General features: G+C 42.9%; 1 protein-coding gene across 1 annotated transcript in view; it reads left to right on the top strand.

The window, feature by feature from the left end:
* The window catches only part of CCDC81 (coiled-coil domain containing 81), a 316,574-nt gene that overhangs the window by 79,692 nt on the left and 222,874 nt on the right, over positions 1–14,008 (top strand). The window contains exon 3 of the mRNA XM_085623150.1: positions 839–995. Within this exon, the coding sequence (XP_085479276.1) occupies positions 839–995 (157 nt within the window). The remainder of the gene's footprint in view (positions 1–838; positions 996–14,008) is intronic.

Raw genomic sequence — 14,008 nt, 5'->3', positions numbered from 1 at the left:
TAGGACCACTCAACTATGCCCTGCATACATTTAGCAAATATCATTGTTTTGATTTTGGCCGAAGTAATAAAGCTCATTTTGGTTGTGCTGTGCTTCAGCAGTTCCTGATCTGACTCCCTAGTTTGATATTCCTCAGACTATCATCCTTCAATCTTACTGCTATGGAAGCCCTTCAAAATCACAGGAAACTGAGGAAAGAATTATTCATTAGAAGATCAAATTGCTTAGGGAGCTTTGGTAACATATATTATCTCAACCACAAATTCTTCAGCACCATTCTCGCTCTCCTCTCCAGTGTTGTTTGGATACTTTTTGTTCTGTTTCTTTTTGTGAATTCCCTGTTCGGTTGACTCTGTCCTTCTTGGCCTTATCTCCATGGAGTGGTGAAACAAGGCAGACCCAAAGTCACTCCCAATGCCTTTATGAAGCTGTGGCATTACTTTTAGACATCTCAGCATGGCTCTGTTACCAAGTTCTATCTGTTGCCACCTAGTGCTGTCTTGTGCATTTGGAGTTTCAAAATTATTCTTGGATCGACTTTGACACTGGGACAGATCTTAAAAGATGGCTCATATCTGAGATAGTAGATTGTCAATCAGAAAACAATGTGTTATAGGTACAACTCTAACTTGCATAACTGGTGAAAAGGGACCCAATTTTTAACTTGGTTATGTATGAACAAAGCAAAAATAAGTAATACTGATATCTCTGTTTGGAATTAAGTCATGCTTGTTTCTTTCTTTAAAATTATGTTTGAAATACTTGTGAAGAGAAATGTATTTGCAACTCTAGCAGGTTTAAAAAAATCTTTCTTTCAAACTCACTATTTTGTTCACAGGGTGTCCATATAACAGGACTTGGAACATTCACGCTTTCAAGACAGAAAATAGATGTTGGCAATAATAAATGTATTCTGCTTCAAAGACCTGTCTTTGTTGTGTCTGAAAAATTTGCACAGACTCATGGACTTAAGCATGCAAAAATCTATGCCACAGGTAAGTGATTTTTAGCACAGAGGCCTTGTACGTATTAACATTATTTGCTCCCACTAGCCTGAATACAAATATAGTAAAGAGTGATTGATAATATTAATATGTTTGGGTTAGTAAGAACCAAAATACTGTTTTCTTTCTGTCATGTGCAATGTAATTTCAAATAAAATGTTCTGAGCAAGCAAATTATTTGTTAGGTGATGAGTTAATATCAGTAGACATGGCTTTTAGCCATATGGGTTTTAGTTATCCAGCTTTGAGAATTGTTGATGGTTCGATCTGTGATGGTTTTGGAATAAATAAATGACTGACTGAATAATAGGTGGGTGTATGAATTATCGATGGCTCAATAGATAGATGAAAGAGGAAGTGAGGTGTATTGAATATATGGAAATATGAGTCTAAAGATGGGTATGTACGTGAAGGATTTAATAAGAGTTGGGGTATAGATGGATTCATATGTGGACGTATGGATGACAGTGTAAGGATAGATGGATGAATAAGAATGTAGAGATGGATATTTGAATGCATGTGCAGATAGAGGAAGGAATGAGGGTGAATTTATCAAAAATAATGTGAATGGATGTCTTAATAAAAATAATGACGGATTGATGGATAGATAAAGGAGTGTGCGAATGGATGGATAACATGAGTGTGAGGGTGGCTAAAAAGATAATTACTTGTGCCTTTATAAATGTACATGAAATTGAAAACAATATGTAACTACTTTTAAAGACAGGTTGTTTGCATGTTAGATATGTACTGACTCAATCAGCCAGTCAATAACTGTGAATGTGACTAAGAATGTATAATCAGGAATATAAACAGGGCAAAAAATGGTGCACAATATCCAAGATTAAGAAAAGCAGACTACCTCATCTAATCCAACCAACCCTTGCTAAACTTTTACCATTCTAGACCGGCAATGGTACAATATTTCCATTTTGGCTAAGGTTGCTTCAGAAGCATTTTTCACAAAAGGAACTTACCTCTAGTGCTGTTACATAGATTTCAGCTGTGCGCTTCATGAGATCAACTGCGGTATACACTGTGATTAAAATATAGGCAAGTTAGGATGTTAACTTGCGCTGATAGTCTCATTCTACTTGCCTTTACACCAGTTAGACTGAAGTGATTGTTATGTGAATCTATACATACACACAGATGCACATATACCCCCACACACACATTACACACACACACTACACACACATTACACACACATTACACAGTGATCAACACCAATGTGTAGTTATAGTTAGGACAAAGGAAATAGGTTCTTGTTTTGCTAATAACTTTGGCACTGTTTGACAAAGCTTCATTAAACTTTCCCCAAAAAAGTTCATCCACCTCCATTTCAGGAAGGAATGCTTTGGGGTGATCCATCAAGTGGGGATGGGTAAGAGGGGGTAGGGCTACCAAAATGCAATTCCCCATGCAATTTCCATAGCGATTTTTGAACAGCGTTGCAGCCAAAATGGCTGATCAGAATTATATCAACTTTGACATAAAGCTAGATATTTACCCAGAAAGCGTATTTTGGGTGATTTAGTGTAAATCCTCTCAGTAGTTTTTGAGAAATTAAGGTTTAAAATGTAGAGATATCTGTACATTTGGGGTTGCAGAAGTCCTGCGGGAAAACAAAAAAATAAATAATTAGAGCGATCTAATTGACTGTGCTGCTTTTTTTCTCTCACCAGCGCTTCACTCCCAGTAGAGCTCACACCCTGATCTGCAACATAAAGAGCAATATTGCAGCCATCATTACTGGACTCTGGGATTCAGTCACTGTGTCCTGAAAATAAAAACAAAAAAAAGTATAAGGGGGCAGAGCAGAGCAGGGTACCCTGCTCCCCTGTACCTTGTGGAGGGGTGGAAGGGGTGGTAAATTTAAAAAGAAAATTGTTTGTGGGTTCCATGCAGGACTCTTGAATGAGCCAACACGACCCCCTTACACCAGTGAGAGTCCCAAGGGATTGAAAATCAATAAAAAATAAAAACAAGTAGTGTGGGTGCCCCTTGGTGTAGGCCAAGCCCCCTTAGCCCACCCCAGTGCCACGTACAGTGAAGGTATGAGAAACCATGGGGGGGTATAGATGCAAGGCTTGACTGTGTGCGGCAGACGGCTGCCATCAACAGGAGGATGGGAATAGTAATCACATAATACGTTAAAAAAACTAGAATTCACTGGAATAAAAACAGTAAGGTAAATTGACGTTATAGTTGGGTATAGTAAACAAAAATGATTTAAAAAACTCATAAATTCACTGAAGAAAACCAGGTTATGTAAGTTAGAACCTAACCATTTAAACAAAAAAAGTCACTGAAATTCACCAGTTATAGTTAAATGAAGTAGCTACAACTTGCACACTCACCATGCAATGCTTATGACCTCACATATGATAACACATTTTACATCACTCATGACATGTTCAATGATAACATTGATGGCCTCACTGATGGCATGCAAGCGTACAAGTTATAGTTACTCAATTTAACTATAACAGGTGAAGTTCAGTATTTTTGTGAGTTTAACCTTAGTTTTTCCAGTAAATTTGGATATAGGTGTGTATCTCTAATATTAATTTATTAGTAAACCTTTCTAAAGCTACCATCATGTAATTTGGCAGAACTAATAAGCCGTTCAATTCGGATGTTGTGAGAGGGTAAGATTAACAAGACCACTAAATATGATTATTTAGGTGTAACTTTCAACCCAAAAATCTCATGAATGTCACAAATTCAAATCTAATATTAAGTACATAACAGCACAAGGTTCAATTTGATGGTTTTATAGCAGTAATGGTGCCATTAAACCAAGCATAATTTTAGAGGTGTTTAAAGCAAATATATATGGTTCAAATATATATATTTATCTGACAGAGACATCTAGCTGCAGATTCCTTAATTTAGAATTTCCCCCAGGCGTCAGTCTGGATCCGGAAATGTTTCAGCAGTACCTCTGCGTGCCGGGTGATGGCATCGTATGGCTCCGTATTGACGTCGTCTATGGATATGACGTTAGTGGAGCCATATAAGTCGCCTGCGGCCGGCAGACATCAGTTTTCTACTGTGAAACTTTTCTGAGCCAAAAAGCCGAGCTACTGCTAACACTGGATGTGGGAACAGTGTGCCAAAAGATCCCCCCCCCCCAAAAAAATCTTTGAAACACCAATAAAAATAAACAACAGATGATGTGAAAATACCAGACATGGATTTCAGAAGAAAATACCCAATAAAGCAAAATATTTAAATACTTTACCAACCACCCACATTCGGAAAAGAATGGTGAACGCAACATTTAAACAAAAGCCTAGTGACCATGTCAAGGAGTTTGTTTAGACCAAACACTGATTGAAATAGTGATCACTGGCATAAAAGCTAGCATTGAAAGGGTATAACCCCTAACTCAAAAGATCTTCACAGAGCGGGGAGGATGGGTGGGGTGTTAAGGAATCTGCGGCTATACTGTGTCTGTACCAGGTATATCGTTACCGAAGGTAAGTAACCTTTCCATCTGATAGAGACATCTAGCCACAGATTACTTAACTTAGAATTAAATACCATAGCTATACCCCACTGGAGGAGGGTCTGCAAACTAATCCCACCAAAGTTCTCAAAGAGAACTGGGCCGTCAACAAATGACTGACTAAGATAAGGTAAGAATAGTAAAACAGAAGCTTGTCTCCTAAGAGAAACTATGACCTCTGTCATAAGAGCATTATAAATAAAGCAACTTAAAGAATCCCCTGTCAGAAGACCGACATCGACCCTTTACCCTTAAAAAGGGAAAAGAGGCGTGATGACCAAAAGGGGTCAAATGCATGATAGAAGTCATAATTTTATATTTTTTCTGACAATAAAGAATCATAAGTAGATCTGTCGTGCTGGAATCCTAATATGATCTGCAAAAACACTTCAGAAAGGGAAGATGAACAAACTCCCCTTGTCATCATTAATTTAGTATGGACAAATTGTAGCATCCACAATCAGTCAATACTACAAAAGATGCATATCTATCTATCTATCTATCTATCTATCTATCTATCTATCTATCTATATATATATATATATTCACTGAAAAAACCATAGGTTTCACACATGTTATAGTTAGCGGAAATTTTACTGATAAAAAACCAATGAAATTCCCCCGTTATAGTTAGTGCAGGCAACTATAACTCACGCGACCGCAATCCTCTGCTGATGACATATGTGTCTTTATGAAAAAAAAATATTTGTAATATATGTATAGCTAAAATTTAATGGAAGAAGACATGGGCAAATAAGTGTCTAAATACAGTATTAGCATCAGCAGAGGATTGCGGTCGCGTGAGTTATAGTTGCCTGCACTAACTATAACGGGGGAATTTCAATGGTTTTTTAGGAGTGAAATGTCCAGCTAACTATAACATGTGTGAAACCTATGGTTTTTTCAGTGAATATATATATATATATATACTTCTTTGAAGAAAAAAAACTTGCAAATCTCCCGTTCCAACACTAAATGGCAAGAGTATGCAACGCATGGGCATCAACAGCACACATTCTTCAAATATATACAGACGATTATCACTAGATACTCCTATTGGCCCATCCATTCAATGAATACTGCTAAAACGCAGGTCCTGTAAAACTTGCCCACTTTTAGTATCAAAGTCCGAGGGACGGAACAAAACTTTGAGTCCCAATAATCTCAAAAGCTCGGGAAGGCAATAAAGATTCTCTCTCTTTTTTGTTGTAAATATGTGAAACACATAGATGATGTAGGACAAAGTGCGCACATAAAAGTGCAGTGCAAAATATACGTACTGCCTTGTCAACAACAGGCAAATACGACACCTGTGATGCAAGACAATATAATAAAGGCAAGCAGCACATATTAATATGTAGATCATCATATATATCGTCTCTGAAATGAGAGATGTGGTAAAAATTACACCACCACAAGATAAAAGGGGGAGGAACTACACCACCACCACAACACTGTTGGTGATTAGTCATAAGAAAATTGCCGTTTGTCAATAGATATAATTTAAAACAATGAAAATCAGTTATGAATCCTCACTAAGTGAGAAATGCTGAAAGACATAAGTACATCCCTTCCAGAAGATAGGGAATGTAGATTAGACAGAACTACATGTATCAAGAACATCCAAAAAATAGTTTGCATAACTTGGTGGGTTGCGATTGGTCCATCTTGTCCCAAAGTTAGCCCAGAGATCTGCGTACAAGACTTGAATGTACCTCGTAAAGAGTGGTCCAAAGTTCATGCAGTCCAATAACTGGAATATGAAAGGTCAGTGTACCGAATTGAAAGCCTTTTCGAAATCTATGAATACCAAAGCCCTATGGTCGTCAGAGTCTTGTGAGTATGCAAGGGCAATATTAAGTAGCTGCATACAGTGATGCGTGGCACTCCCCATGATAAAGCCATTCTGGTCTTTATGTTGCAAGCTTTGAATCACCACAGTCATCCTGCTGGTAAGAAGCTTAGCGAGGATCTTCATCTCTAGATTGATCGGGGATACTGGCTGGTTTGAGGGACATTTTGTTGGAGATTTCCCGGGCTTTAGAATACCAGAAATGATTGACGTGAGCCTGTTTCATATGCCTCCTCATACATTGCCGTAAGAGGAGGAAGCAGATGGGACTCACATCTTTTGAATATTTCAAGCCTAATTCCATTGGGTCAGAGGTCCTGCCAGTGAGTATGGTCTTTAGGGCTTTTTGAATCCCATTGGCCTAGATTCATCTAACTTTTGTCAATCTGTGTTTGAGAGTTGAGTTATTAAAACATTTCTGATTATGGGGTTAGTACTTTTGGCCACAGGGGTGTTCTGGACACTTAGAGATCCATATTAATGAGCAAATGTTTGCATTACCTGACTGGGATCTGTTATTATATCTCCTTCAAGTGACTGAATGCTAGGGATAAGCTGAAGCTCCAGCTGTCTATTAGCAAGCCAGTGCAACAATTTTCTAGCTTTGTCCCCTAATTCATACATTTTATAATAAATTGCCGTATGAGCCAAGATGGCCTAATCCAGCAGTTTCTGTCTGAGGTGAGTTTCCGCAACTTAAGGAGGCATGGCACGCGTCTGCGGCTTCTGAATGCTCTTTTTCTAACTCACATATATTAATCTCCAAACCATGCACCTCCCTTTCACTCTGTTTCTCAGCTCACATTTGATACAATATGATGCCCCCATGACTGTCTTGAAAGCTTTTCAAGTTGTAATCTCAAATTTGAACTCTCCAATATTTAATGTAAAGTATTCCACTATCGCCTAGCACAGGTATTCCGTGAATGCGTTGTAGCAAACTGACCATGGATTCAGTCTCCACAGTCCTTTGACTCCCTCCAGATCGCCAAATCTATACAGGAGCATGGTCTGTTAGGGCCCGTAGAAAGATAGAAGCACCAACCAAGCAGCTGATATTGTCAGCCGGGAGGAAAATATAAGTTCTGGATGAAGAGTTGTGCGGTAAAGAACGGTGTGTAAATTACTTAGTGTTGGGGTGGATAACCCTCCGGGAATCTCTCAGGCCCCATGATCGGGTCCATGTATTCAGATTGTAAGTGCCTCGAGGGGTTGACATACCTCTTGTATCTTAAGTAGGAGCTATGACTAAATTTAAATTGTTCCTGGTACCAAAGCAAATCGCCCACAATGTTCTCAATATCTTGTCCATAAGAGTAGGAGGTGTGTATACTGAAGTGATAATCCATCACATCATCCCCATGGCACTCTCCACTACTGTAAATCTGCCCAAATCATTATTATGGGCCTTTTTAATTTTTATGGGGAACTGTTTGTGGAGTAGTATCACGGCTGCTCCGGGAGCTGCTTATGTAGTCAGTGATAGATCCCGTTATACCCACAGCAGGCCAAAAATGTACATCTGATTCCTAATAAATGAGTATGTTTTTAGAAGGGTGACTTGCAGCGAGTGTCTCTTCAAGTATTTCAAAAACAGCCCCTTTCTTTATTTTGAAGACCGTTGTCATTCTACAGTATTACATTATTTGTTGCCTGAGATAACGTCTTAATTGATCTGTTGGTTGAATGTTATACTCTAATAAAAATAAAAACTAGGGGTGGGCGGAACTTGCTGAGATTCACTCTGCGAAATTCCACAGAGTTACATACCAACTCTGTGAGAGTTCTTTGGCATGCTGCGCTTCTCGTGCTGATATTTAGCGCCAGGAGGTTGTTCGGGCCTGTGAAATCAGCATGAATGCTACCACACAGCATGCCAGTGGGCGCTGCTTCCTTCTGCTGCTTGAGTAGTTTTTCTTCACGAGCAGCAGCTTTCTAAACGCGAACGGTCGCAACCTTCCATGACCACCCATGTTGAGAAACCTTTCCAGGAGGCATTCTAGCGCCTGAAAATCACACTAGGGGACGCAAATTCTCGCTTGTGCTTGCCAACTTAACGTTGGTCGAGCAGCGTGCTAGAAAAAACTCCGCCAAGCTGCAGTTGGGGGAGTTTTACTGGAACACCGCGTTCCAAGCACAAACTCCGCTGGTAGAGTGGAATTTTTTGCCCACCCCTAATAAAAACCAAGAAAACTAGTAACTCTTATTCCAACTCCACCCCTTCCTACACTTACGGAATGGAAAAATCTGTCACCGAACCCAGACTTGTGAAACATGTTATCTGGTAAGGGAGAGTGCAGTACTAGCATTCAACGTTTGAGGGGGATGTACTCTGGTCCAGCAATCATGAACACCTTTTGTAAGTTCTATTTAGCTTCCAATTATTCCCGAACCAGACCTCCAATGCTTTGTCTCTTCAAAGGATATTATTTGTCACTCAAGGCTGAGATTGTCTGGCAAAATGTTCTAGGTGGAAGGATCGGGGGCCTTGAACCCTTTGCTGCCACTTTTCTCGCCCTCAGTATCAGTATTAGGCTGTGTACATTGCTTTGGACAGTGTTGTCTGCCAAGATCTGAGCCCCCTAGATTGACTCCCCAGATCCTGTTCTCCAGGGGTGTGCACAGTACATCATGATATCCAGATAGGCCCGTCGTTCTGGGACCCACTGGGTGTCTCATCCCCAGTCTCAACAGCTTGAGCCAGTACCACATCTCTTGTGGACGCTTGAAGAAATGTGACTTTCCAATGTGAATAACCTTTAAGTTTGCCAGGTATAGTAGCATATGCGTTAGTTGCATTGATCTCATCTTTTGTTTGACTACCAATAATGATCCCCTCAATTGTCACACCTTTGTCATATAATACGGAAAAATACTGATCTGCCCTAAATCTATGGTGAGTCTCAGCTCAAGGCAAGCGAGCCTGAAGATTGTGTCTCTATCTGCATAGTTAAAAAAGCAGGGCCCCGGCAGGGCTTTTCCTGACAGGCACTGCGCGCTTTCAGTCACCAAAAATGAGGATAGGGTGCCAGTTGGTTTCCATGATTTCGGCCAGATAGTCAGAAACTATTCTGGGCTTGGCCCTTCCACTCCCTCAGTCACCCACAAAAATTGGATTTTATATCTTTTGGATCCTTGGCATCTTCCACTCTGCATTCTAGGTGGGCTGTCACTTCTGTCAGCTGTGTCACATCCAGTTGCAGAGTTTGCACCAGGTCCTCTGTTGTGGTGGTTGTTAGAGAGGGGTCTTCTGGTTGGCTAGGATTAGCACCTAGGCCAGGCAGAATCCACCACTCTTTTCGGGATAAGGGGATTACACATCTAAAATATCCCCTGCTCACCCCCTGGGTGGGTTGGCACAAGCAGTCCGGCTTATCCCAGAGGCAATGTGTAAAGCATTTGCACATAACTCACAGTAATACAGTAAAAACAGTACAAAAGGACACCACACCAGTTTTAGGAAAATATCCAATATTGAGCTGTGTAAAACAAGACCAAAATGATAAAAATCCACCATACAGTAATCCAAAATGCCAATAAAACAAAAATAGACTTTTTAAAAACAGTTCCGTGAAGTCAATAACTGGGGGTACCATGGCTTTGTGAGCAAACAAATCCAACATTTCTGGCCAACTGCAGTGTCACGGGCCAGCTATGGTGTGGGGGAGACCCATAAAACAGTACCTTTAGAGATGCAGGTCGCCGGACCTTGCGTTGAGCTCTGGAGGAGCGGCGTTGGCAGCCGCGGGTTCCGGGAGTCGGTGCAGGAGTCATCGGGCCCTTGAAGTTACACGCATTGCAGGTCGACCTCCGTGAGTTTGAAGTCAGGAGCGCCGGCAGGCATCGGGGCTGCTATGTGAAGTGGTGCTTCGTGCAGTGCCCTTAGGTCACCGTGTAGGCAGCGGCTCGGTGACGGTCGTCCAGCGGCGTCGGTAAGACCAGGTCTGCGGTGCAAAGTGGTGCGGGGCTCGTTGCGGTGCCGACAGGTCACGGTGCACGCAGCGTCGTCATCGTTGCTGAAGCGCTATCGTCAGTAGACACAAGGCTGCGGTGCGAGAGGGGGCAATGCAGTGTGCAGGGCCCACAGGTCATGGTACAAGCAGCAGCGTCAGTTGATGTCGATGGCGCTGGCGTCGGTGAGCCAAGGCTGTGGTGTGGAATGGGGCGGTGCGTCGAGTAACATATGAGTGGTACCTCCAAACCACGGTGCAGGCAGCAGCGTCGATGTCAGCTTGGAGCATCGTCGTGTGTGAGACCAGGGCTGCGATGCAAAGTGGGATGGTGCTTTGTGTTCTCCACGAGCAGTGTCCACAGTTCACAGTGCAGGCAGTGGCATCGGTAACAGTGTTGCAGCTCTGTTGGAGATACCAGGACTGCTGTGTGAAGCAAGGCAGAGCAGAGTGCGGTTCCCACAGGTCATGGTGTAAGCAGCGGCTCGGTGGCGGCATCAGACGGCATCGTAAGTGAGACCAGGGTTACGGTGCGAAGTGCGGCGGTGCCCTCTGCGATGTCTTCAGGTCACGGAGCCGGCAGTGGTGTTGACGATGTCGGATTACCTTTCTCCTCAGTGGCAGCTTAGAGATACAGTTCCAGAACCTGGTACCCAGAAGAAGTGTTTGATTACCCTGACTCTTCCAGCTGGAGGCAAACTCTACATCAAACCCTTGGAGATACTAAGAATTCAGAGAGAACAGTCCAGTCCTTTCCCTGCCCAAGACAGAAGCAGCAAATGCAGGCCAACCCAGCAAAGCACACAGAAAAGTGGTAGTCTCTCCACACAACGCTTCCCGCTCTCCTTCCTGGCAGGTTCCTTAGTCCAGAATTAATCTAAAGTTCTGGGGTCAGGATCCCCATATTTATATCACATTTTCCTTTGAAGTTAGTACCAACAAAGTTGCTCTGGCACACTGTAGGACTTGCCCTTTCTTGCTAAAGTTCCCTAAAATGTTTTGCTTTCTCCTAGACCGTTTTCATGACATAGAGTTGGCAATTTAGATGCTTTGAGTACTTTGCCACTACTGATCAGTGTCCAAGTACAAGTGTTCCCTATGTAAAGTGTAATGGTAATTGGTTGGCCATGATTGGTATGTTTGCCTTACTAGCAAAATCCCTGGTGATGTGCACTGTGCACTGTGTAATAGTAATAGTAATGCAAGGGCGTGCAGAGAAGGGACCTCAGGCCTTCCGTGTAGGGCCTGCGCGCAGATTGCTAAGTTAGCATGTTGTCCTGACAAGTGCAACCACTTGTTAGGCCTTACTTTCCTTTTGCATACACAGTGGTGTTGCAGGGATTCTGCTCATGCACAGAACTATGCGGAGGAAACCAGGCCCTCAGTGAATTGCGGTGTACCAAAAACTCACCTCAGTACCCAGAACCCCTATCCGACTAGCATCAGTGTCTCATTCGCTCTTCATACCATATAGAAGCTACCAGTGATTAGACAACCCAGAACATGCGACTTTAGAGTACTCTCAAAAATGGTGGGAATCAGAAATACCTGTTCGTTATTATTCTCATATCAGTCCACAACAAGAGTAATCAGAGACACGGTAAAGTTTAAAATGTTTATTTTATAAACTATGTGTCCTAAGATGCAGTACTTTGGCTAACATAAGCAGACAAATGATTAAGATTAAAACCATCAGCATTGTTACAATACCATAGAAAATGAAGGGAGAAATCATATTACAAATGAAAGTGGAATACAGCCACCCTCCCTTCGCTAGTAAACTAGTATTATTAGACTAATAGAAGGTCTCTAGGTTTGAATGGGGAACCCCATACCGTAAAGATCAGCTTAGGTGAATCACATCACAGGATCAGCTTTGCTCTGCGCCTGGAAAAGTTCTTCTCCAGAATGTGTGTCTAATGCATGCCAACTGCAATATTAAAGGCGCTCGACTTTCAGATATTTACAGCTGTGTGCGTGTTATGGCTAGAGCATGGGCCTATTAACCTGAACTCAAAAGCATACATTGTTTGTTGGCTCAGACTGTTTCTGCACACAATGTTCAGACCAAGGTCGCAGTGCACGTCTAGGGATGTGAACAACAGACAGTTCTCATGTGAAGAAAAGGCAAGCAAGCAGTTTTTCAAATAATAACATCTATCTGCAGTGTTGTGTGCAAAAGCAGCAAAAGTGGCAAGATGGTGTTTCTAACATCGAAGACGCTTATGCTAACATAGCAATGTGTGCATCTAAAACGCTGCCTCCACTACAGTGGAAACCCCTGTGGTAGGTCCAGGGTAACCCCTGGTCAGGGTGCAGTGTAAGTAAAAGGCAGGACACATGCTGAGGTATGTGCTATGTCCTGACCGTGAAAAGCACTCCATTTCGTTTTTCACTGGTGAAAGGCCATTCTGCCCATAGGACAGAATGCGGGAGGCTGGGTGTTGTGTTTGTTAACCTAGTTTCCTATAAGTTTAAAATAGAGAAGTGAAGTTTAGTATGTATGAACTCGCATAGTCATAACACATATTTCTATGAAAGTGGTTTTGTCACTGTATGTTCAGAAACTACTCTTTTTTAAAAAGTGGCTGAGTTTTGTGCTTTAAGCATTTCTGTGTGTCTCTGCTGAATGTGGATTGACTGTCTGGATCTGAGAGGTGAGAGGAGCTGGGAGAGGTCTTGACCCAGGGAGGAGTTGAGATGGCACGAGGCTGCCCTGCATCTGGAGAGTAGGGGGAGGAGAAACCCGGGAGGTGAAAAGGCCTGGGCTGGTGCTATAAACCAATTGACCCATCTCCTACTGAGTGATTAAGCATCCAGACCCCCAATATCAAAGGGAGAAAGGTAACACTGGGAGGGAAACACCCAGAACTGATATAGGGCAGGGGTCAGGGACCCCTGAGCATAAGGAACTTCAAAGACATTTAGGTGTATAACTAAGAGAGCTGAAACCCCTGAACGTTGGAATGAAACAGAAAGGGATTGAGACTGAAAAGGCTTGGACCCTTTTTGTGGTCAAGAGGAACTTCTGCTAAGGAAGGAGCAACTGAAGAGACTGCTGGGGAAGGACCAATCCTTGCTTCGGGATCTGGGGCTGGTCTGCAGTTTGCTGTTCTAACCAAGGAAGAGGCTGTTGGGACTGTGCTTGGTGCGCGTGGCCCCCTTGCTTGACGAAGACTGTGCTTTGTGCTGTCTCTTGTAACCCCAAGAGCCCGAGGTGAGCTGGCTCCCTGTTTGGAAACACAGGAACATAAAGGTTTCCAGAGACATTTCAAGCGACGCGGTGAGCGCGTGTGGTGGCAGCTTTAGACCCTCAGAAGGTGTGCCCTTGGACACACGGAGGAGAAGTGGGACTCGGATGCGCTGGGTGCGTGTCGTGCTGCACTGGAGGCGTTGGTGAAGAGCGCCTGGTCAACATGTTCACCGAAGGTGGAGCGAGTCTTGGACGTGCTGGGCACGTGTCGTGGTACACCGTAGGCGTTAGTGAAGAGCGCCTGGTCGGGAGGTGTGCACCGAAGCCGAAGTTAGGCTCGGACGTGATGGGTGCGTATTGTGGTGCACCGCAGGTGCTGGTGAAGAGCGCCTGGTCGGCGTGTGCATCGGCTGTGGAGTGAGTCTTGGACGCGCAGGGTGCGTGTCGTGGTGCACAAGAGGAGTTGGTGAGGAGCGCCTTATCAACATGTAC

The sequence above is a fragment of the Triturus cristatus genome, chromosome 8 (genome assembly GCF_964204655.1).
Source record: "Triturus cristatus chromosome 8, aTriCri1.1, whole genome shotgun sequence".
Lineage (NCBI taxonomy): Eukaryota > Metazoa > Chordata > Amphibia > Caudata > Salamandridae > Triturus > Triturus cristatus.
Note: the sequence above shows the minus strand (reverse complement) of the source record. Positions and strands in the feature narration are given on the sequence as shown.